The 25,444-nt window shown below is 37.8% G+C and overlaps 1 protein-coding gene across 1 annotated transcript in view; it reads left to right on the forward strand.

Moving 5' to 3' along the window:
* LOC125362989 (melanoma inhibitory activity protein 2-like) overlaps positions 1–25,444 on the forward strand; it is an 84,131-nt gene that overhangs the window by 38,396 nt on the left and 20,291 nt on the right. The window contains 12 exon segments of the mRNA XM_048361986.1: positions 1,064–1,135; positions 1,966–2,070; positions 5,723–5,845; positions 9,235–9,355; positions 11,563–11,609; positions 13,408–13,498; positions 14,286–14,424; positions 17,036–17,137; positions 18,947–19,007; positions 19,785–19,820; positions 23,795–23,862; positions 24,969–25,051. Of these exon segments, the coding sequence (XP_048217943.1) occupies positions 1,064–1,135; positions 1,966–2,070; positions 5,723–5,845; positions 9,235–9,355; positions 11,563–11,609; positions 13,408–13,498; positions 14,286–14,424; positions 17,036–17,137; positions 18,947–19,007; positions 19,785–19,820; positions 23,795–23,862; positions 24,969–25,051 (1,048 nt within the window).

Genomic DNA, 25,444 nt, shown 5'->3' on the forward strand with positions numbered 1-25,444 from the left:
CAAAATTTACATGCAAAGAATACATAGGGCTGTAGAGAGCAACATTTTAGATCCACTTTCTATTTCCTAAATGTTACCATAATTACCTTGCACGTTCTTTTGTTTTGCTCAAGGCTAGCACTCTACCACTCAGCCTCGGTGCCACTTCTGGTTTTTTGGTGGTTCATCGGAGATAAGAGCCTCATGTGACTTTCTTGCCTGTTCTGGCTTTGAACCTCAACCCTCAGATCCTCTTGAGTAGCAAGGATTACAGGCATGAGCTATCAGTGCCTGGCTGTCTTGCACGTTCTTGTAGAAATTTTCTATATGTGCTATAGAAGTAATCCATATAAGGAATGAGGTTTTGGGCTGGTGGCTCAAGTGGTAGAGCATCTTCCTGGCAAACACAAGGTCCTGAGTTCAATCTTTAGCACTACATAAATGAATAAGTAGATCAGTGAAGATAGATAGGTAGATAATAGATACAGAACTAGATAAAGTAGTCACATGCAGTGAATAATTATTTAAATTTAAAAGATATTTTGATATTCTAATTTTCCATTTTAAAATCTGGCTTAAGGAGAATTTTGATGTTTTTGAAGTTGTTTAGTTAAGAGGTGTATTGTTGGCATATATGAGGGCAATTAAATGTCCAGGTTGAGATGAGATACTACTGTTGAGTAGCTTTATAAAATTCTTCTTCTTCTTCTTATTTTTTGGCCAGTCCTGGGCTTGGACTCAGGGCCTGAGCACTGTCCCTGGCTTCTTTTTGCTCAAGGCTAGCACTCTGCCACTTGAGCCACAGCGCCACTTCTGGCCGTTTTTCATACATGTGGTGCTTGGGAATCGAACTCAGGGCTTCATGTATAAGAAGCAAGCACTCTTGCCACTAGGCCATATTCTCAGCCCCAGCTTTATAAAATTCTTTTCAGCATAGTGTAAGTCAACTGAGAAGATGTGTCCATGGAGTCCTGCACTCACTTGTGGACCACAGTTGTTAGGTTAATAATATACCTAATATATATGCCATCTCATAAGGTAACACATTTAAATACTTAGTTATTGACTGATACTATCTTTCCAGACAGCAGATATTTCAACAAGAATACAGTCTCTAGAAGAGGAATCAAATTTGCTCAAGTCACAAGTAGCTGAAGTAAGTTGAATTAATATAATAGAGCTGTTGCTTTTGAAAATCATTTCAATTTTATTGTTAATAGTTGAGGAAATAACATTGTATAGGGATTTGAGAAATAGAGGATCTTGGTGTTTTCTTTTTTCTTGAGTTACTTAAGGAAAGTTCCATTTTTCACTGGTCAAGTATTTATATTAAGCTATTGCTGTGTATTGCAGGTATGTTTTACTTAACACGAATACACTAAAGAACCTTCATAGAGTTAAAGTTTTAGGAGAGGGGGTACAGAATAAATAGTTAACAAAAATCTATATAGGACATAACAGGTTATAAGAAGTTAAGTTACAGTTGTGAGCAGTGGCTCACATCTATATTCTTAGCTTTTCGGGAGGCTGAGATCCTGAAGGTTACTGTTTTGAGGCCAGCCCAGATGAAAAGTTTCTAAGAAGTACTTGTCATCCCAGCTATGTTGGAAGCACAAATAGGAAGAAGGTGTAAGCCAGCCAGGCTAGAAAGGGAGACTGAAAAGCAATGAAAGCAGAAAGGACTGAGGGTATAGCTCAAGGAGTAGAGCACTTGCCTTATAGGTTCAAGGTCCTGAGTTCAAACCTTAGTACCACCACCAAAAAAGGGGGTTAAATCATGTGTATGATTATATAGCAAGTTAGTGAAGAATAAGGACTAGACTGTGATTCTTGGTCAGCCTTTGTGCTGTTATACCATGCTGCCTCTACTAATACTGGCATGTTTTTGCTCTTTGCTTCAATTTCATGTTGTAGCGGAGAGTTTGTAGAGATGAGCTCTTATCTTAAGTTAATTGCTTTAAACTCAATATATTTTATTTTATTTAGGCCAAAACAACCTTCAGAATATTTCAAATCAATGAAGAACGACTTAAAGGAACAATAAAAGATGCTTTGAATGAAAATTCCCAACTTCAGGAAAGCCAGGAACAGGTTTGTACTCTAAAGACTGTTCAGCTTGTAAATATAAATTATAAATGTTTTTGGAAAATTCATGACTGACATGGGTAAGTTTTCCCAGAAAGTGAAAGAGTAATCACATATCCTGGTGTTGTTTCTGTTGTATAGATAAAAAACTTCTGATACCCTCTTCTTCCAGAACTGAAGTGAGCCTGGGCATTCAGCATTCTTGTTATCATAGTAGGTAGCTTTTAGCACCCACTTCTCAAAGCCAGTCTGAAGAAGGTGTTCAGGGAATCCCAGTGGGGGTTATTGAAGTTATCCATCCGGGCCAAAAGATAGAAGAAGTTCTGGCACTGGATACTCAATGGACATGTTAATTTGTAATCCCCTTGTACAATAATTTGGAGTTTTTTTTTTAAACAAGTTTTGTTTTCTCTTTTTTTTTTTTTGCCAGGCCTGGGCTTGGATTCAGGGCCTGAGCACTGCCCCTGGCTTCTTTTTGCTCAAGGCTAGCACTCTGCCACTGGAGTCACAGCGCCACTTCTAGCCATTTTGTGTATATGTGGTGCTGGGGAATCGAACCCAGGGCTTCAAGTATACGAGGCAAACACTCTTGCCACTAGGCCATATCCCCAGCGCCAAGTGTTGTTTTCTCGTCAAGCAAGGATTTAGTTTTATTTTCTCCCCTCTCCTCATGTGTAGACACCCCACATATTTTTTTTCCTGTTTTCCCAGTGAAGTTACAGTTTTTCACTGGGGGAGATTACTTATGATTACATTATCATTGTTGCCTAAATGTTGTTGTCTAAATTAACCTTTTATTTTTCTTATGGTTAATAATACTTGTTTCCTATGAAATCCATCTGTAATTCATCTAGACACTCTCTAGAGATGTCAGTGTCTTATTCATGCATTCTTCTAAATACATGAATTTCTTCTGGGAATTTATTTGTTGGTTTTATTTTTGTTGTTGAATCAGTTCTTGGGGCCTTCCTTCCTCTTGGTCCACTAAGAACTTGTTCTGTAGATCTGTTAGGCTTCCATTGTCCTGAGGTTTCACTTCATGTTTACTTCAGGTTCCTCTTAATTTTCTCCTGAGTTGGATCTTCTCTTTCATGTATCTAAGATTCCCTCTTTGTTTCATTAGCTTTCTGAGAAAAGAGTGAAGGAGATAATTCTTTTTAGAACTTGCATGCCTGAAAATGTTTTGTTTTACTGATATTTTGTTTGGGTACTATCTGGGTTTCCCGCTGTAGAATGTTGATGTTACTTTTCTGTGGCCGCCCCCTTTGTCCTCCTCTCATCTGGAGATTGAACTGAGGGCCTCACACTTGCTAGGCAGGCACTCTGTCACTTGAGTCGTACCTCCAACCCGTTTTACTCTAGCTGTATTACATTTATGCCCAGTCCAGCCTGGATATGCTCCCTTCACAGGTAGCTGGGATGACAAGTATGTGCCATTATGCTGAATTTTTTTTTTTTTTTTTTGAGGTAGAGTCTCATGAACTTTTTGTCAGGGCTGGCTAGAACTGTGATCCTGTTGTTCTCTACCTCACATAGCTGAGATTACAAATGTGAGCTCTCAATACCTGGCTAAGTTTCTCTTACTCTTTATAGCAGCTTTCAGCCAGCTTAAAAAAATATTGTTATTATAAAGGTGATATATAGGGTAAGTCAGGTAAAGAGTACATTTCTTTTTGGACCCAATGTCACCCCTTCCCTCTCTCCCAGTTTTTCCTTCCCATCCCCATCCAAAAAGTTGTTTAGTTTATTTTCAGCATAGTATCTAGTGAGTGCCATTGCTGCATTTGTTCACCCCTGTCCTTCCATTTCTGTGCTTCCACTCTTTTTTAATCATCAAAATTCTTGAAACAAGCTTGTGTATTTACTGATTCCCTGTTTTGATTCTCAATGTTCTAACATTTTAAGACTCCATGCTCACTTACTCAACCTCTTTAGTAACTCTTTCGACCACTGGATCAGTCAAATCCAATTTTTGCTTATTTGGTTTTATGTGTCAATGACATCTGATTCTGTTACACATGCATAGAAAACTATTAGTTTTCTCTGTAGTTGTAGATGCTAATTCTGTAGGCTACATTTCTGTGGAGCAATTAATTACTATTCGATAAAATAGAGTTTTAAAAATATTATATAAATTTGCTTTTTTTTTTTTTTTTTGGTCAGTTGTGGGGCTTGAACTCTGTGCTTGGGTGCTGTCCATGAGCTCTTCAGCTCAGGGCTAGTGCTCTACTACTTGAGCCACAGCAACGTTTCCAATTTTCTGGTGATTAATTGGAGATAAGAGTCTCATGGACTCACCTGCCAGGGCTGGCTTTAAACAATGATCCTCAGATCTCAGCCTCCCGAGTAGCTAGGATTAGAGGTCTGAGCCACTGGTGCCTAGCATTTGGATCTTTTCTTTTGTGAACTTTCTGTTTAGTCTTTTTTTTCCTCCTTAATTTTCTTACTGATTTCTAAGAACTATTTGCATGCTAAGGCTATTGTTATAAGGTTTCATTTCTAGTTCTTTTAAAATTTGATTTGTGAGCCTTTTGATATAATCAAGTATATATATATATATATATATATATATATATATGAAATATATATATTGTGTGTGTGCCAGTTCTAGGATTGAACTCAGGGCCTGGATGTTGTCCCTGAGTTTTTGTGCTCAACCCTACCTCATGAGCTACAGGTCCACTTTTAGCATTTTGGTGTTTAGTTGGAAGTAAGAGTCTCACAGACTCTCCTTTCCAGGCTGGCTTCAAACCACAATCCTCAGATCTCAGTGTCCTGAGAAGCTGGGATTATAGGCACAAACCAATGGTGCTTGGAATATCTATTTTTTCCTCCCAGAATTATTATAATTTTGTTTTATTAAGTACAGAGATCCATATGTCAGGTTATTAGTAAAATGTACCTTGATCAGTGCTATCCCTTTTATTGTTCTCTAAGTCTATTTTTTTTTTTTTTTTTGGCCAGTCCTGGGGCTTGGACTCAGGGCCTGAGCACTGTCCCTGGCTTCTTTTTGCTCAAGGCTAGCACTCTGCCACTTGAGCCACAGCACCACTTCTGGCCATTTTCTGTATATGTGGTGCTGGGGAATCGAACCCAGGGCCTCATGTATACAAGGCAAGCACTCTTGCCACTAGGCCATATCCCCAGCCCTCTAAGTGTATTTTTTTTCTAAGTCTATTTTTTGAAAAAATGAAAAATTTTATTTAATGAAAAAGTTAATTCCATGTTCGTGAATTCTTCCTTTGCTTTAAAAATATATATAGTAGAATATTTATGCAGAATCTGATTTGTCTTAGACTGATGGAATTTCTGAGGGTCAGTTATATTCAGTACAAAACAGCATAACAAGAAGTTAATTTTCAATGAAGATAAGATACTGCATATGATATGGGATATACTAGTAGTAGAAATGAGCAAATCTGACAGATAAGTATGTTCCTTTGATGTAAATTTATTGTGCAAATCAGTTGAAGAATGTTTTAAGTGTGTTACTTTATAGAACTCCTATCTTGAAAGTTTTCTGAAAAAAATCCATTTTTGTCTTTTCTGTAAAAGTGACAGTACTGTGTCTTACTGTCTCTTAGACCCTTCCATGTACACAAAAATGGTCTGTGCATATCACAGGAGTTGAATTTCTTTGCTGTTGTTTTTATTTTAGCTTTTACAAGAAATTGAAGTATGGAAAGAACAAGTGAGTGAACTTAATAAACAGAAGATAACATTTGAGGACTCCAAAGTACAGGCAGAACAAGTTCTGAATGATAAAGAAAACCACATCAAGGTAAATGGCCCTCCTAGTTGTAGTTAGCTAGAATCTCATGTTAACGCGAACATTTGATATTTTGTTTTCAACAACCTTTATTTCATTTTGTATTTGTATAGATTGTCAAATGCTTCTTTGGGATGTGTAGTTTTGTAGTATACATATTAGCATACTATATATCCTTTTCTGCCTCTTCAGTATTTTAGCCTGAAGTACTTAGAAAAGAATGGTTTTTACCTTTTTTTTTTGTCGGTCGTGGGGCTTGGACTCGGCCTGGGCGCTGTCCCTAATCTCTTCAGCTCAAGGCTAGTGCTCCACTACTTGAGCCACAGCTTTATTTCTGGTTTTTCTGATGGTTAACTAGAGATAAGAGTTTCACGGAGGTTTCTGCCTGGGCTGGCTTTGAACTGCAATCCTTCGCTGGTACCTGGCAATTTTTACCTTTTCTGTTTACTCTGTCATTTACTTTTTTTTAAAAAAAACCATTTATTTATTTATTTATTTTTGCTAGTCCTCGGCCTTGGACTCAGGACCTGAGCACTGTCCCTGGCTTCCTTTTGCTCAAGGCTAGCATTCTACCACTTGCGCCACTTCTGGCTGTTTTCCATATATGTGGTACTGGGGAATTGAACCCAGGGCTTCATGTATACGAGGCAAGCTCCCTTGCCACTAGGCCATATTCCCAGCCTCTCATCTACTTCTGTTTGTAAGAGGAAGTTGGGAAGAATTTGTGAGGGGCTGGGAAAATGGCCTAGTGGTAGAGAGCTTGCCTTGCATACATGAAGCCCTGGGTTTGAGTCCTCAGTACCACATATATAGAAAAAGCCAGAAGTGGCACTGTGGCTCAAGTAGTAGAGTGCTAGCCTTGAGCAGAAACAAGCCAGGGACAGTGCTCAGGCCCTGAATTCAAGCCCCAGGACTGGCTAAATAAATAAATAAATAAATAATTTGTGAAACCAGGCAGATAATTAAGGTTTTATGTGTATGCACACACACACACACACACACACATATATGTGTGTATATATGTATACTCATATATATCTATACATATACACATATACATATACAGAAAAATTTCAAAAGACTACTATAAAGTATAGATAGAGACATATATATATATATAGAGAGAGAAAGACACACACACACACACACACACAAACCAGCTTTAATAATCTAGGTTTGGTGATGTTATGTACTTTAATAGAGATGAAGATTTTTTTTGTGTGAGTTGTGGAGCTTGAACTCAGGGCCTGGGTGCTGTTTCTGAGCTCTTTTGCTCAAGAGTGGCACACTACCACTTTGACTCACAACTTTACTTCCAGTTTTCTGGTGGTGATTGGAGATAAGATTCTCATGGACTTTCCTTCGGGCTGACTTTAAACCATGATCCTCAGATCTCAGCTTCCTGAGTAGCTAGGATTACTGGTGTGAGCCACCAGCACCCAGCCAAGCCGTATAGAAGTTTTTACAAAATAAATTGAATTGAAACTTGACTCTAATCACAGAAATAAAATAATTATTACTTTCAGAGTTTGTTGATGAAGGTGCTCAAGCCCCTTTTTCTTGGGCATTCTTTTAATTCTAGGGCTGGGAATATGGCCTAGTGGCAAGAGTGCTTTCCTTGAATACATGAAGCCTTGGGTTCAATTCCTCAGCACCACATATATAGAAAACGGCCAGTAGTGGTGCTGTGGCTCAAGTGGCAGAGTGCTAGCCTTGAGCAAAAAGAAGCCAGGGACAGTGCTCAGGCCCTGAGTTCAAGATTCAGGACTGGACAAAAAAAAAAAAAAAGAACATGAAAGGAATTTCTCAAAGCCATAGACCCTGTTATTTGTGTCTGGAAGCCTGAAGACACAGAAGATACTGCACAGGGGAAATTTTAGAGCAGGGTAGATTTTTCCAAAGAAATTTGTGGCATAGTTATTTTATTATCTATAGTGCTAGAAAATCTTTAACTCTAGGAAACTTTTAAAAAACAAAAAACAAAAAAACTGTTGGAAAACATCTAACATTCTCAATTTGATTCTTTTTTATAATTTTTTTCTGTATCTCTGTTGTAGTCCTCAGCCACTTGTTTACTTGAATAAGTTTAAAAAAAAAAACTAACAGTGATCTTTTTGCTTAAAGGCCTCACTTGCAGATCTGATTGTACACAGAATTTACTCCCATGTTATTGGCACTGTTTGGATCATGTGAGCAATGTCATGGAAGTAAACATTTTTTTTTTGGCTTTTTTTGTTTTTTGCCATTCTTGGGGCTTGAATTCAGGGCCTGAGCACTGTCCCTGGCTTCTTTTTGCTCAAGGCTAGCACTCTGCCACTTGAGCCACAGCGCCACTTCTGGCTTTTTCTATATATGTGGGTGCTAAGGACTCAAACCCAGGGCTTCATGTACACGAGGCAAGCACTCTACCACTAGGCCATATTCCCAGCCCAGAAGTAAACATTATTTTTCTATTTCATAGTAATCTAGTAAGAATGGACCGTTATCAGTTTCTGTGTTTGATACAGGGATAACTGAGAAAGTTTTGTTTATTTGTTTATTTATTTTTATTGTAAACGTGATATACCGAGGACTTATGGTTACATGAGTTAGCTAAAGAGTATATTTCTTTTTGAACAGTGTCATCCCTTCCCTTGCTCTCTCTCAGTTCTTCCCTCCCACCTTCACCCATAAGTTGTATAGTTTATTTCCAACATAGGGTCTAATGAGTATCATTGCTACATTTTTTTCACCCTTTGTCCCACTATTTCTGTTCTCCCTTCCCCACCCAAAGACAGATAAATGAACAAATAGGACAAAAGGAAATGAAAACAAAAACAGCAACAAAAAACCCTCTTGTTTCCACTTCTTGGAGATTATATTGATAAATATTATTTTATATGATCAGATGCACATAGCTGTTGTGGCTATGTGATCCTTTCCTAGGAATAGCCTAACTGGAGCTGGGTGCCAGTGGCTCACCCCTGTAATCCTGTCTACTTAGGAGGCTGAGATCTAAGGATCTCAGTTCAAAGCCAGTCTGGGCAGAAAAAGTCTCCGTGAGATTCTTATCACCAATTAACCACTGAAAAACTGGAGTGGAGCTGTGGCTCAAAGTGGTAGAGTGCTAGCCTTGGTCATAAGAGCTCAAGGACATCTCCCAGGCCCTGAGTTCAAGCCCCCTGACTGACCAAAAAAAGAATATTCCAATGGGAGCAAGTTTTTACCTTGCAGAGTATAATAGTCAGTGAATTTTGGAGTTTTCAAGACTGTGTACATATTGATAAAAGAAAAGGAAGAGCTCACATGCTGTTGTTTATGCTGATTGATTTGGAAACTTCTATTGTATATTTCTGAATTGTTAAGCCTTTAGTAAAAAGCATTACCCTCTTGTTTTTGTTTTCCCTCTGCTCAATGTCAAGTCTTTGACCGAGCGCTTGCTAAAGATGAAAGATTGGGCTGCTGTGCTTGGAGAAGACATAACCGATGATGGTAACTGTGATTTGGAAATAAAGAATGAATCGGAAAGTGTTGCTCACTTAGGTATTAAGTCATGACTCATCCTCTTTTGGTAAATGCTGACTAGCTCTTCTATTTCCTTTGTGTCCCCAAGTACACCATATTCTTCGTTCCCATCTGTTTGAAACACTCTGTCCTCTCACCATCCCATAGTTTAGCTGTGGCTGGAATCAGACCTGTTCAGTAAACCTTTCTATACTTCTTTAGACAGACTTACCACCTCTGTTCTCTTCATGTTCAACATATCTTTGTTGTAATACTTTAAAAGTTGCATTGTAATCATTTTAGTGGTTGTTTTCCCTTGGACTGTAAGTTAATCCTATGAATGGGTGACTAGCTTAAAAAATGTTATAAAAGTCAATAACTCATGATACATCTTTTGCTTTAGTCAGATAGTACTTTACCATCATCATCATACAAAATTATTATTGCTATTGCTGGTTGCATTCCGGACTCAGCAGAATTTATGTGTATTGTAGTTTCTCTGGCTTATATGTACTAGGTCCTCTGGCTTGTTAACCAACCAACCAAGCAATCAAACAACTTACTTTGGAAAAAACTATTTATCAGTACCAATTATAACAATAGTATAGAGAAGGCCCTATGGTCTTCTCTTAATTTCCTGTTTTTTTTTTTTTTTTTTTTTTTTTTTGTGTGTGTGTGTGTGTGTGTGTGTGTTTTTTGGCCAGTCCTGGGCCTTGGACTCAGGACCTGAGCACTGTCCCTGGCTTCTTTTTGCTCAAGGCTAGCACTCTGCCACTTGAGCCACAGCGCCCCTTCTGGCCATTTTCTATATATGGGGTGCTGGGGAATTGAACCCAGGGCCTCATGTATATGAGGCAAGCACTCTTGCCACTAGGCCATATCCCCAGCCCCTCTTAATTTCCTGTTTAATTTTATCTTCTGTTTCCCCTGATCCATTGGATAATTAAAAAAATCCATTGGGAATGAAATGATCTGAATTAATTCTTTCATGTTATTAACGTGTTGTAAGAAAATTATGTTCACAACTGATTTCTTTTCGGTGGTACTAGAATTTGAACTTGAACACATGACGTTGCACTTGCTAGGCAAGTATCGTACCACTTGAGCCATGCCTCCAGCCCAGAAAATCACATTCCCAAAGTAAACATGCAGAACTCTTCCCTTATCCACAGAGGGTGCTTTCTAAACTCTGTAGTAGATGCCTGAAGCTGCACTTAGTACTGAATGACCTCTCTAGAAGCTGTGTGTTCTCCTCTACCTACATACCTATGATAAAAGTAGGCATAGTAAGAGACTCATGGCAGTAATAAAATGGCATACTTACTTCAATACACCGTGAGATAAGTTATATGAGTTGTCAGTTTTCAATGGTGTTGCTGAAGCAGATCCTATGATGAGATGGCCGCTAGTGACACATAGTTCGGACATCCTAGAGACGGGTCACATATGTTTTAGGTAGGAGGGAACAGGGCCACAAGAATTTCATCACACTACTTAGGAGGCTGTGTAATTTATAGCTTAGGATCCTCTATAGAATTTTCCACTTAATATTTTCTGATCACTTATGTAACTACAGAACTCACAGACAGATAAGAGAGCGATTTGAAAGTTGACTATGTGGGCTGGGAATGTGGCTTAGTGGTAGAGTGCTTGCTTAGCATGCATGAAGCCCTGGGTTCCATTCCTCAGTGCCACATAAACAACCAATAAAGGAAAAAAATTGGAAGGAATATAGGAAGAAAATTGAATATGTACTTATTTTTACTTGTACTTGATCTTGTGAGAATTATTTTTTTCTGATAGAGTTTATGTTTGCTTAATTAGGTTATTTGAGTCTGGGTTGTAATTCCACTCACATTTTCGCAGAACTAGGGTTTGAATTTGGGGCCTTAAACTTGCTAGGCTGGTGCCCCCACCATTTGAGCCACTCTTCCAGCCCCTAATTCTGCTGTATTTTGAATGTTGTAAGACTTTTAAGATTATTGAAGACTATGGTCTGTGGTCTGTATTTAGACGAATGTTCAAATCTCATTATAATCTCTTGAATACTGAAGAACCATTTAAAATACAATGTTACTTTCAGTACTTTTACTGTTTAGCTTCCTGGGAGTAGATCCAAGGCCATTCTGCTTTATACCTAATTCCTATTGTAATAAGAAGAGGGATCATAAGGCTGTAATCGTTTTGATGTTTGTTTAGTATTGTACTGTCTTCTCAAGTACTTTTGTGCTTGTTTTTTGCTATAGATAATCCACCAAAAGGAGCCTTGAAGAACCTGATTTACGCTGCTAAGGTTTGCATTACTACATAAATATAAAGAATGGAGAGGAGAGAGATCAGGGTTAAACCCATATGTTCTTAGTGACTATTTTTAAATATTTTATTGTTCCTATGTGTTTAAAAATAATCAGACTTTTCATCAATTTCTTTTTAAAATTTTATTTATTTATTTTTGGGTGGTATTAGGGTTTGAACTCGGGGCCTCATGCTTGCTAGGCAGATGTCCTGTCACTTGAGGCATACCCTCAATCCCTTTTGCTTTTGTTTGGTTTTTAAATAGGGTCTTACTTTTTGCCTTTGCTAGCCAGTATCAGTCTCCCTATTTAAGTTCTCTCCATAACTGGGAAGACAAGGCTCAAATCATGTTCTTTGTCTTCTGAGTAGCTAGGATTATAGACATGAGCTACTGTGCCTGGCTGCTTATTACTTTTCGTGTGTGTGTGTGTGTGTGTGTGTGTGTGTGTGTGTGTGTGTGTGTGTGTGTGTCCTCAGATCTCAGTCTCCTAAGTAGCTAAGATTACAGACATGAACCACTGGCTCCTGGCTCCTTTTTTGTTTGCCAGTCCTGGGGCTTGAACTCAGAGCCTGGGCACTGTCTCTGAGTTTTTTGTTTTTTTTTACCCAAGGCTAGCATTCTACCACTTGCCATAGTGCCATTTCTGGCTTTTTCTGTGTATGTGGTGCTGAGGAATCGAACCCAGGGCTATATTCATGGTAGGCAAGCACTCTACCACTAAGCTAGATTGCCAGCCCACTTGGCTACATTTTTTTTTCCCCCCTTTGGTCAATACTGGGTTTTAAACTCAGGGCCTCATGCTTCCTAGGCAGGTGCTCTTCTTCTGAGTCATAATTCCAGCCTCTTCACGTGCTGCTTATTTTTATTTATCTTTTGAGATAGGGGGTCTTGCTTCATTCCTGGTACATTCCTGGACTTTAATCCTTGAATTTTTACTTCCTTCAGTAGCTGGTATGACAGGTGCAAGTGGCTCATACGCAAATTCTTCTCTTGAAAATGGGGTCTTGTGGACTTCTTTACCCAGGCTGGCTTCAAACTGATCTTCCTGATTTGGCCTTCCAAGTATTTAAGATTGTAGGAGTAAGCCTCCAGTGTTCAGCTTCCTTTATTTTTTATATTAACTTTAGCAATTCACATACTTTTTAGAATTCATTAAAATAAAAAATTTCATGTTTTGGTTGGACACATGACTCAAGTGGTAGAGCGTCAACCAACAAGTGAAAGCATCAGATATCAAGTTCAAGTCCCAGTCTTGGACCAAAAAAGAGAAATTTTAAGTTCTACCTACTCTCATTTCTTCAAATAAAGATGTTTGTACTGTTTTACCTTATACTTCCTGTAGCACATTTTTTTTCCTGTTAGTACTTTCTAACAGTTCCATGTCATATTTGAGAAATGAAGACTAGCTTTATTTTCTTTTGCCCTATAGAAAAGGTGTTATGATATTTGCTAATCTCTTTGAAGTCTTGGTAATGTTTGAAGGCTACTTCAAGCACAACTTGTATTGAAAGTAGATAGAATGAAAATAGTCACCCTTGAAGCCTGCTGTGGAGAGTGTTAACTGCCTTTCTGTATCCCTGCACTAAAACTTAACTGTTGTTAACTTTCCTGGCTTTATAAGATGGAAGCTGCATTTCTGGTTTCCACACATTAGAAGATAATTTCATCCAAGTGACTAAGAGCTTTAGAATTGGGGTTAGCATGTTGAGGTGAGAGAGAGAGAGAGAGAGAGAGTGTGTGTGTGTTTGTTTTACTTTTGTATAACTGGTATTGTTTCTTTTTCCATTCTTTAAAGTTAAATGCTTCTTTAAAAACCTTAGAAGGAGAAAGAAACCAAATTTACATTCAGTTATCTGAAGCAGATAAAACAAAGGAAGATCTTACAGGTAAAGTTTTTCCAAATAAATACATCATAGAGAATGAATTTATTAAATCAGTTATGGAAAGAACAATTTCATTTTTCTTTCCTTTTTGTCACTCTTGCTTTTGTTGACTATTGTAAAAAATTACTCTTATGTTTGGTTGTTCTTGGAGGTAAAGATATCTGACTTTGTCCTATTTTATATAAAGTTAATGAAATAATTTAAAAATATGAAAAACCATGACTTACAGTGTTATTATTTAACATTTTTGCTAATTGCAAAGCTGACCTTCAGTAGTAGCATTAATTACAGTATGGTTTGCATGTTTAATTAGTATAACTATATATAGTTCATGATCACATGAATGATGTTAGATCTGTAGAACTGAAGAGTTTCTTTTCATTGGAAATATTTTTGTTATTTTACTGATTGTGTTTTTTAAAAAAAGTAAATAAGGCACAGTGACTCACATATGTAACTCCAGCTGCTCAAAAGGTAGAGATTGGGGAAAACATGTTTTAAGGCCAGCTGGGGCAAAACGTTAGTGAGACCCCATCTTAATAAGCTAGTCATGGTGGTGTGTTCCTTTGATCCTACCTACATTGGAGGCCATAAATAGAATTGTAATCTAGGCTCTCCCTGGGCAAAAAAATAGACCCTATCTGAAGAATAACTAACCAAAGTACATTACAGAAATCTCTTGATGTTTGAGAAAGTTAATGATTTTTAGCAATTTTTATCTTTCTGAAATGATCATATACAGTTAAAGATATTCACTCATTTAATAATGGCTTTTCAAAAATTTCTTTAGAGCATATTAAAAGTCTTCAGGATGAACAAGTTTCTTTGCAGTCAGAAAATACTGAGTTTGAAAGTGAGAACCAGAAGCTTCAGCAGAAACTTAAAGTTATGACTGAACTGTATCAAGAAAATGAAATGAAACTTCACAGGTAATAAAAAACTGTTGAGGGGCTGGGAATATGGCCTAGTGGTAGAGTGCTTTTCTAGCATACATGAAGCCCTGGGATTGATTCCTCAGCACCACATATATGGAAAAAGCCAGAAGTGGCGCTGTGGCTCAAGTGGTAGAGTGCTAGTCTTGAGCAAAAAGAAGCCAGGGACAGTGTTCAAGCCCTGAGTTCAAGCACCCAAGACTGGCAACAAAACGAAACAAACTGTTGGTAGTTCCATTGAATGACACATAAAGTAGCTTTAAAAGTATATATTATGAAAGTCGGTGCCAATTGCTCATGCCTATAAGCCTTTCTACTCAGGACACTGAGATCTGAGGATCCCAGTTTGAAGTCAGCCTGGTCAGGAAAGGCTATAAGACTCTTATCTTTCATTAAGCCCCCTCCTCCACCCCCACCCCCCCAAAAAAAACAATTTGAAAGTGGAGCTTGGCTCAAGCAGAAGAACACTAGTTTTCAACACAAAAGCTTAGGGGCAGTGCCTAGACTCTGAGTTCAAACCCCAGGACCAATAAAAAAAGCATATGTTATGTATTAAGAATCTATGATTATTAGATGTCCTCAGTTCACAGTTGGATTATATTTTTTCAGTTTATTTTTAAGAAACTTACTTGATCTTGAAACATTTTCTCAAGGAAAAATGTAAAAGGTGTTAGAAGATAATTCACAAGACCCTCCTTTACTTCAAGTAAACAGTAACATTATTGCCTTAAACTTACTACTATTGGCTAGATCAAGAAATCCAAGAAATAACTTGTGATGGATCCTTCTCTCATGATTAATTCCTTCTTAATCGTTCCCCTCAACCCTTCCTTGCTTCTGCCTCAGGGTCCCTTGTCTTAGTAAATGGAAATGTCATTTGCCTAGTTGTTCACACAATTCTATGGCAGTACTAGGGCTTGAACTCAGAGGGCTTGTACTCATTTGGCTGGTGCTCTACCACATGAACCACCCCTCCAGGCCTGCTTTTTGCTGGTTATTTTGGAGGTGGAATCTCAAACTCTTCTGCCTAGCTGGCTTCAAACTGCAGTACTCTGGATCTCAACTTCCTGAATAGTTAAGATTACAAGTGTGGGTCACTGCTGCCCAGTGACATTCTCACAGTGAAACTAAAACGTGTTTCTACTCACGTCCAATGAATTGTGCTAATAGTTGTTCTCCAGAGTAGAACACAGAGAAATTGACAGAATCAGTAAAAATATTAGATTTAAATTCTTGCCTGTGTATGAGGGTCTATTCAGCTTTTTTTCTAGATGTTGTTCTTATAAGTACCGCGTGCTGATCGCGCCACTGGAGCTCTGACAGATGTTTTTCTGTGACTGATACATTTCAACTAGACTCACTACTTGTGAGTACTGTGCCTCAGTCCAGTCACAGTTATGTGCCACATGATGAAAACATGTCAGTGGTGGACCATGTACACGGTGGTAGTCTCATCACAATGTCACCTTACTGTCATGTACCATGAGATGACATGTTGATGGTGGACCACGTATGTAGTGGTAATCTCATCAGATTATGTCATGTTACTCTCATGTGCCACATGAGGAAATGTCAACTGTGGATCACATATATGATAGTCGGGCTGGGAATATGGCCTAGTGGCAAAAGTGTCGTATACATGAAGCCCTGGGTTCAATTCCCCATCACCACATATACAGAAAACGGCCAGAAGTGGTGCTGTGGCTCAAGTGACAGAGTGCTAGCCTTGAGCAAAAAGAGGCCAAGGACAGTGCTCGGGCCCTGAGTCCAAGGCCCAGGACTGGCAAAAAAAAAAAAAAAAATCCTCTCATATATGATAGTCTCATAAGATATGTCATCTAGTGATGTCATAGCCATCTGAGTTAAAGTACACTGATGTTCACCTGATGATGGAATTGCCTGATTTATTTCTCAGAAAATCTCTGTAATTAAGCAATGAATCATTGCTGCATTTGGTTTCTCTGTGCTTCATTTTCATTTTTGTGAAATAGGAATAATAGCAGAACCCTTCTTGTTGAGATGCTATAGTAATTAAATAACATGTGAAAGAAAGCCTAAGAGTATTTTCTGGCACAAGCAATGGCTTAGTAAGTTATATGTTGTTATTAGTAAGAGAACTAATGTAAAGTGGATTAGTGCTGCTTCTAAGATTCTAAGATTATGTGCTTTGTGATTATTGTATTATAATTATAAGGTTTGAAAGCCTAATCCCTATTTTTAACCATCAATTTAAAAATTACCCAAACAGAATTTGCTAGTTGGTTGCTTCTTATCTAACAATGTAATGCTTCTTTATTCAGGAAGGCTTGATAAATGATATGTAATCGTAATAGTTTTCATTTATACTTACCTTGGATAATCTTATTGTTATGATAAATTAATATAAGTTCTTAATATTGTTATACTATCAGTACTGAATTAGGCAAATTAAATTTGAATATTAAATTTACATTAAGAATATTGACACAGGTACTTTTTATCTTTCTTGCATGTGATGTTTTTTGTGATATTATGGAAGCTGTCTATGGGGAGAATCAATTTTGATAGACTTTAGAAGATGTAATTGATTATAAATCCCACATATATTTAAAAAATACTCTGTTTCAAGGAAATTAACAGTAGAGGAAAATTCACGGCTAGAGAAAGAGGAGAAACTTTCCAAAGTAGATGAAAAAATCAGCTATGCTGCCGAAGAGCTGGAAAACTACAGGTATTAATTCAGTCCTGATGCTTTTGGGGGGTGTGGAGAGTATCAAAAAAATTTTTTTTTCAGGTTGTAGGGCTTGAACTCAGAGCCTGGGTGCTGTCCCTGAGCCTCTTTGTGTTCAAAGCTAGCACTCTACCACTTGAACCACAGCACCACTTCTCAAAAATAAAATTTTTATTTCATTTAGATTTCTTGATATTGTTCACTTATCTGGAAAACATAAAATGGAGGCCTGGAGCGGGGCACAGTTGGCTTATGTCTGTGATCTACCTACTCGGGGGGCTGTCATTTGAGAATTACAGTTTGAAGCCGGCCCAGGCAGGAAAATCCACGGTATTCTTAATCTCCAGATAACTAGCAAAAAGCTGCAAGTGGGACTGTGGCACAACTAATAGAGTGCCAGCCTTGAGTTAAAAGCTGAAGGACAGTGACCAGTTTTGAATTCAAGCCCTCAGTACTGGCACCAAAAAGGAAGGAGAGCTGGGGATGTAGCTTCGTGGTGGAGCTCTTACCTACCATGTGCAAGGCCTAGGGTTTGATCTACAGCGCCATACAAAACAGTAAAATTAGGGGCTGGGAATATGGCCTAGTGGTAAAGTGCTTCGCCTTGTATACATGAAGCCCTGGGTTCAATTCCTCAGCACTACATATTTAGAAAAAGCTGGAAGTGGTCTTCTGGCTCAAGTGGTAGAGTGCTAGCCTTGAGCAAAAGATGTTCAGGGAGAGTGCTCAGGCCCTGAGTTCAAGCCCCATGACTGGCAAAAAACAAAACAAAAAACAGTAAAATTAATAATGATACTGATTGCACGTTGAATGTGTACAATCACTTTATGCTAATATCAAGGGAGCAAGCTACACTGAGTGTTTCTAAATAAGTGTTTAGAAGGCTGTAGGTCTAGTTTTTGGTTCAGTGTTGGGTGGGTCCAAGGAAATAATAGAAAATCTGAGGGAAAAAAGAGATAAGCCATAACAGTATCCTGAAGGGGGTGGTGTTACAAAGTGGTTTTATCTGAAAGAAGGAATTGCCCTATTAGTCCTATAAAGTCAGCAAGTAACAATGTTTTTGAAAGTTTTATCAAGGGTTTATTGTAGCATTCACAGGGTCAAAGTACAGAGAAATAGAAAAGGAGAGAAACATTTCCTATTCTCCATGCTGGAAATGGGAGTTAAGCCTAATAAGTAACATTTTACCTCAGAGGTTGTTACATTTTTCATAACTCTACTAATGTTAAAGACATTTGAATAAATCTTCCAGAGTCATGCTTCTTGAAAATAAAAACCCAGTATGCTATGTAAATCTTTGCATGTCCGTTGTTTTAGATAAACCCAAGTACTAGTTACTTTTAAGACTTATGTCAGGTTAAAAGTATGTTAGGAAAAAATGTATAGTACTTTAGAATCTCCTAGAGGTGATTATTTCTTAATTTGTAGAGTTCTGGAGTGGCTCCCTTCCTCGCCTCCCCCCATCAAATATAACTCCTGGGGCTGGGAATGTGGCCTTGTGGTAGGTTAGAGAGCTTGCCTAGCATGCATGAAGCTCGATTCCTCAGCGCCACATATACAGAAAAAGCCAGAAGTGGTGCTGTGGCTCAAGTGGTAGAGTGCTAGCCTTGAGCACAAAGAAGCCAGGGACAGTGCTCAGGGCCTGAGTTCAAGCCTCCAGGACTGGCGCGCGCCAAATAGAATTCCTTACATAGTCTGAAGTTTAAATTGAACTCTTGGTGTTTTTTTGTTTTGTCTTTCAGTAGAGACTGTATACCATTATTTATTACATGTTAATACCATAGTAGAATAAGTATTTGTTTATTACAGAAAGCGAGCCAAAGACCTTGAAGAAGAATTGGAGAGAACCATTCATTCTTATCAAGGACAGGTCCGTGTATGCATGTAGAGGGCTGTGTGTGTGTGTGATTTAAAACAATTCTAATTTGTCTGAATTGGTGCAGAGGTATCACTATTTGACCAGTGAAACAACTATAACACCTTGCTCATGGTGCTTCTGTTCGCATGGAACATTTCTGGGCACCAAAGATTCTGCGTTGAAGAAATCTTACTTAGCTAGGCATGAGTGGCTTATGTCTATAATTCTGGCTACTCAGGAATTTGAGACCAGGAGGATTGTGGCGAAAGCCCAGACTTGGCAGAAAAGTCTAAGAGACTTGATGTCCAATTAACCAGCAAAATACTAGACGTGTGTGTGTGTGTGTGTGTGTGTGTGTGTGTGTCTAAATTGTTCAAATGAGTGCCAGCCATGAGCAAGGAAGGCAAGTGAGAGCTTAAATCCAAGTCCCACTACTGGCACAAACAGACAGAACACTTATTTTAAAGGTTTCTGTTATATCACAGAAATCAACATATAGCATTGGAAGCTCAAAATTAGGCTATTTATCTGTTCATTGAAAACTCTTGTTCTAGTTGATTACTGCATAATGTGGAAGTTCACTAGCAAAATTGTATTTTGCTATTTTTGTCTAGAAGTTATGATAGAGTGGGTCATGCCTACATGAAAATTTAAATATGTTGCTTGCTGACTCTCCACAGTTGGTTGGATATTGTTAGTTTATGAGTTTTGCACTAAATTTTAGTGGGGCTACAAATGATTTTTATTTAGGAAACCAGTTGTCAGTATTTTAATGACTTTATTTTTCAGATTATTTCCCATGAGAAAAAAGCACATGATAATTGGGTAAGTTTAAAATTCTTTAAGGCTCTTTTATAAGTAAATTAGGTGAAAATTGTCAGGCGTCAGTGGCCCATGCCTGTAATCCTGGCTACTTAGGAGGCTGAGATCTGAAGGATTGTGATTCAAAGCCAGCCTGGGCAAAAAATAAATACATAAATAAAATAAAAAACCAGAGACTCCATCTTCAGATAAATAACAAAAGCTGGGGCACAGTTCAAAAGCTGGAGGCATAGCTCAAGTGTAGAGCTCTGAGCTGCCTTGCAAACTCATGGCCCCAAGCTCAAACTCCAGTACTACTAAAAAATAAAAACTAATAGGTCACTTTCTATTAAATTTACAAAATTCCGTTAAAAATTCAGATCTTGTAGGGAGGTACTAAATTTTAGTATGCATCAGCACCAATGATTTGTCTTTTTTGAGTATATATAGACTTAAGATAATATACGTATGTTAAAAGGAATCCTATTATATCTTAATTTTTTTTTTTTTTTTTTTTTTGGCCAGTCCTGGGCCTTGGACTCAGGGCCTGAGCACTGTCCCTGGCTTCTTTTTTGCTCAAGGCTAGCACTCTGCCACTTGAGCCACAGCGCCGCTTCTGGCCGTTTTCTGTATATGTGGTGCTGGGGAATCGAACCTAGGGCCTCGTGTATCCGAGGCAGGCACTCTTGCCACTAGGCTATATCCCCAGCCCCTTATCTTAATATTTTTAACGTGCTTTTTTAATCTATCAGATATTTTTCTGTGAATACTAGGTAATTTGTAAAGACCTTTTCAGATAATGGATATTTAGTTTGCTTCTCCTTTTTTATGTTTATAGTTTTAGATGTCATTTTCTCCATTAAGCATTTTTTGGATCCATTCTGTTTGATTTAATCTTTTATTTCCATCAAATTAATATAGTACTTCGTTTTTACATGTCCTGTGGCAAGTGTCCTGTTCTTATTCTTGTTTTTTCTTTCCATTTGCCCTTTTTTTAAAAATTAAATTTTATTGACAAGGTGATCTACAGAGGGGGTACAGTTACATAATAAAGTACTGAGTACATTTCTTGTCTTATTTGTTACATCCTCCCTCATTTTTCTTGGTAACACGGGCTCACGATGGAACTTAGTATGGCCTTAAATTCTTTTTCTCATGGCTCAGTCTTCTAAATGCTGGGATTATAGGCATGAGATACCTTGAGTATCAATCATGGCTCAAATGTCTTATTCTTTATTGTAGGCATTCCTACTTGTTCTAAGCGCAATAGTTTTTTGCTTAGTAATTACATCTAATAATGCTTTGTTATAGTAGATGTACATAATATTTGAGTATAGTGTTTTAGAATGAAGTGTGTCGTTCATTGAAATTTTACTCTCATCTTTGTCAGTAAGTTTTTCAAAAGTCTAATAATTTATTATCAACTCATTTTATATTACATTTTTTGTACTATGTCTTTAATGTTGATGGCTTATTAACTGAGTTTTTATATGTGATACTGAAGTATGCTGTGAAGACAAAAATTTAGAAATAATTTTGGGTTTACATTGTTAACAGTGAAATAAATTGTTATGTTTAACTAAAATTGTTTTTCTGTAATTCTTTTGTTCAGAATTATATAATTGTATGCTAGGAGAGATGTATCTTCTTTGATAGTGCTATAGTACATTTAAACTGCTTTCTGTATTTACAAAAATGTTTGCTTTTTTTTTTTTTTTTTTGGCCAGTCCTGGGCCTTGGACTCAGGGCCTGAGCACTGTCCCTGGCTTCCTTTTTGGCTCAAGGCTAGCACTCTGCCACTTGAGCCACAGCGCCACTTCTGGCCATTTTCTGTATATGTGGTGCTGGGGAATCGAACCCAGGGCCTCATGTATACGAGGCAAGCTCTCTCGCCACTAGGCCATATCCCCAGCCCCAAATGTTTGCTTTTTGTTTTTGTTTTTGTCAATCCTAGGGCTTGAACTCAGGGCCTGAGCACAGAGCTACCTACCACTCTACCACTTGAGCCACAGCACCACTTCTGGCTTTTTCTGTATATGTGGCGCTGAGGAATCGAACTCAAGGCTTCATGTATACAAGGCAAGCACTCTATCACTAGGCCATATTCCCAGCTACAGAAATGTTTATATGACATATTCATTGGCCAGTTAAAGTCAGTTCTAGTGCATAGTTTACAATTTTAAGTGAAGTGGATTTGACAATGGAGTTCTTTTTTTTGTGAAGAGGTGTGGTTATAGACTAAGTTAAGCTTTGTCTATGTTTGCCTGATAAGACTAGTGGATTACAGTATTTGATGAGTTAAATGTTTCACACACTACTGCATCTAATCTGCAGAGCTCCCAGAACACCTGGGAAATGTGCAGTGTACTCTGTACTTTTATTCCATATTAATAACTACTAGGCAATATTGTATGTTCGTGGTATTTATTATAAATGTGAACCAGTCATGGGGGTCCACACGTGTCATCCCAGCACTTGAGTGACTAAGGCAAGAGGATCCTGAGTTCAAGGGCAGCCTGGGCTATATAGCAATACCTTCTCAAAAATAATGAAAAAAAACTCCAAACAATTAATAACATAATCGGTCTGGGAATATGGCCTAGTGGCAAGAATACTTGCCCCGTATACATGAAGCCCAGGGTTCAATTCCCCAGCACCACATATATAGGAAAGGCCAGAAGTGGTGCTGTGGCTCAAGTGGTAGAGTGCCCGCCTTGAGCATAAAGAAGCCAAGGACATTGCTCAGGCCCTGAGTCGAAGCTTCAGGGCTGACAAAAACAAAAAACAATTAATAACATAAAATTTAAAATAAGCTTTATTTCATATCTGTCTATCTCTCCTTGATGCTTTTAACCTGTTTTAAATCAAATGGAAATATTTAAAAAATTATAAAACAAGCCAGGCATGGTAGAGCTCTTATAATCCCACTCAGGCAGCAAAGACTGCAAGCTTGAGGCTAGCCCAGGATGTATAGCGAAACTGTCTCAAAAAAACAAAACAAACGTTTTTAGGAAGACTGTGGTTGAGGAGAGCCAGGACAAAAAGTCAGACCACATCTGAGCTAGATGGGCATGGTGATGTGTTCATATATTCCCAGCTGTGCAGAAGCCTTAGATAGAAGGATTACAGTGCAACACTGGCCCTGTTCATAAATCCAAGCTCCTATCTGAAGAATAAAGTTAAAACAAAGATAAAGGCCTGGAGTGTGACTCTAGTGGTAGAGCATGTATGAGGCCCTGAGTTCAAACCCCAGTACCATTCCCTATCCCCAAAAGTGATTGAACAAATATGAATGACTTAGAGGCCTGCCATCTGTATATCTAGTACTGAACAGATACATAGTGTACAGTGATTTAGCCATTTAAAAAGATGATCCATATTCGCATGCTCCTATTTTAGACTTTATAGTTTTGTAGAACTATAGTAATTTTTCTCCTGAGATGATTACATTGCTTCACAGCTAATATAGCTACACATAGTGACCTGGGGCTTGTTGCCATGGCCTGTGTTATTTAAGTGTGTACGCCACTACAGAATGGTAGCTCGTGATTTTATATGCATATGATAAACTGTCATTGCAAGTACTCAATTAGAGTCCAGCCCTTGGCGAGTATCTTCTGCTTGTATCAAAAATTGAAATGTTGGGCTGGGGATATGGCCTAGTGGCAAGAGTACTTGCCTCTTATACATGAGGCCCTGGGTTCAATTCCCCAGTACCACATATACACAAAATGGCCAGAAGTGGCGCTGTGGCTCAATTGGCAGAGTGCTAGCCTTGAGCAAAAAGAAGCCAGGGACAGTGCTCAGGCCCTGAGTCCAAGCCCCAGGACTGGCAAAAAAAAAAAAAAAAAAAAAAAAAAAAATTGAAATGTTGGACATTGAGTTACTGAAATTAGTTGATTTAAATGACTATGATATTTATATACCACCTTTGTGATATTTATGAAAACTTTATCAAGTTATGTGAATGTTTTTTAAGTGTATATATATTTTTAAAGTTGGCAGCTCGGACTGCTGAAAGAAACCTCAATGACTTAAGGAAAGAAAATGCATACAACAGACAAAAGTAAGTATCTTAGTAGGAACTTAACATTTTATTATTATTTTATTAGCTAGGTATACTTTTATAAGAGGATTAAAAAAAAATCTTGTAGTGAATCTAACATACCTGTTATACAATATCTGTTAGCTTCACCTGGTGTGAGAGTAAAGCTACTTTTCTTTTGGTTGTTTGTTTAAAATACTTGTCTTAGAAAGCTTACTGAAGTAGTCTTTGAAGGAGACAGGTCACAGATTCTTCTGTGAAACATGTAATTTATCATTTTTTTTAGGTTAAACTAGTGTAGGTGGGGAGAAAGAGAAAGGATGAATGTCTGAGACAGTAATGCTCAGATTGTTACCACCTCTGATGATCAAAAAACAGAAATAAGATTCCTTTACCCTGTCATATTTAAGAATGAAACAAAGAGACAAGTTAGTGGGATTGTCAATTTGGCATTAAATTTGGAATCAGATAGATCACATTGTAATGGAAAGTGCTAGATTTAATTTTGACATTTCCCAACAAGTCCCGGCTTCATGTTCCTTCGTTGTAAAGTAACAGACTTACACTTGTTGACCTTAGAGGATTCATCCACTTCAAAAATCTGGATTGAAAAATATAGTACTCATTGTAGTAAAATATTTGGATTTTTTTTTTTTTTTTTTTTGGCCAGTCCTGGGCCTTGGACTCAGGGCCTGAGCACTGTCCCTGGCTTCCTTTTGCTCAAGGCTAGCACTCTGTCACTTGAGCCACAGCACCACTTATGGCCGTTTTCCATATATGTGGTACTGGGGAATTGAACCCAGGGCTTCATGTATACAAGGCAGGCTCTCTTGCCACTAGGCCATATTCCCAGCCATTTTTTTTTTTTGATAAAGATTTGAAGACTGCACAAAATAATTCTTAACCTTGATAAGATGTCCTTATCTTTAGCCAGTGAGAAAGTGGTTATCTCAAAATAAGTAGAGGGGGATATACAGTAAAGTGTTTTTCATCAGAATAATTGTGGAGGATCTATTTCTTTTAGTAGAGGTTGAGGATAAAGAAGGGCTTATTTAGCAGTGGCATTTTTCTTAAAATGTGGATACTTCTGGATGAATAACTTAGAGATGTTTGCTTTTTATTTGCAGATTAACTGAAACAGAGTTTAAACTTGAACTTTTAGAGAAAGATCCTTATGCACTTGACGTTCCAAATACAGCATTTGGCAGAGGTAGTCTTTCTTCTTTTTAACCCCTCATGTAAAATCATGTCAAATTACATGTATATGTATATATTGCACGTATAGTTTAATTAGTTCTCATTAGCACTCTTTTTTATGAATATTTTAGAGTTTAGAACCAGGATCCTATTCTAAACAGTTTCACAAGCTACAAATTTCTGGATTTTGTTTCCTTAGCAATAATGAAAATTGTTAGTATTTCTTTCTCAGTGGGATTTTGTAAGATCATGTATGTGAAGTACTGTGAGTTCCTTAAAAATACCAAGTGCTTAGCACTCAGAATGGTACTCATTTACTTTTTTTTTTAAGGATAAACAAGGAGTACTTCCATGGAATAGCATTGTGACTTTTTACACGTCAAATATTTGTATGGGTTATAAAAAT

This window comes from Perognathus longimembris, chromosome 14 (assembly GCF_023159225.1).
Source record: "Perognathus longimembris pacificus isolate PPM17 chromosome 14, ASM2315922v1, whole genome shotgun sequence".
Classification (NCBI taxonomy): Eukaryota; Metazoa; Chordata; class Mammalia; order Rodentia; family Heteromyidae; genus Perognathus; species Perognathus longimembris.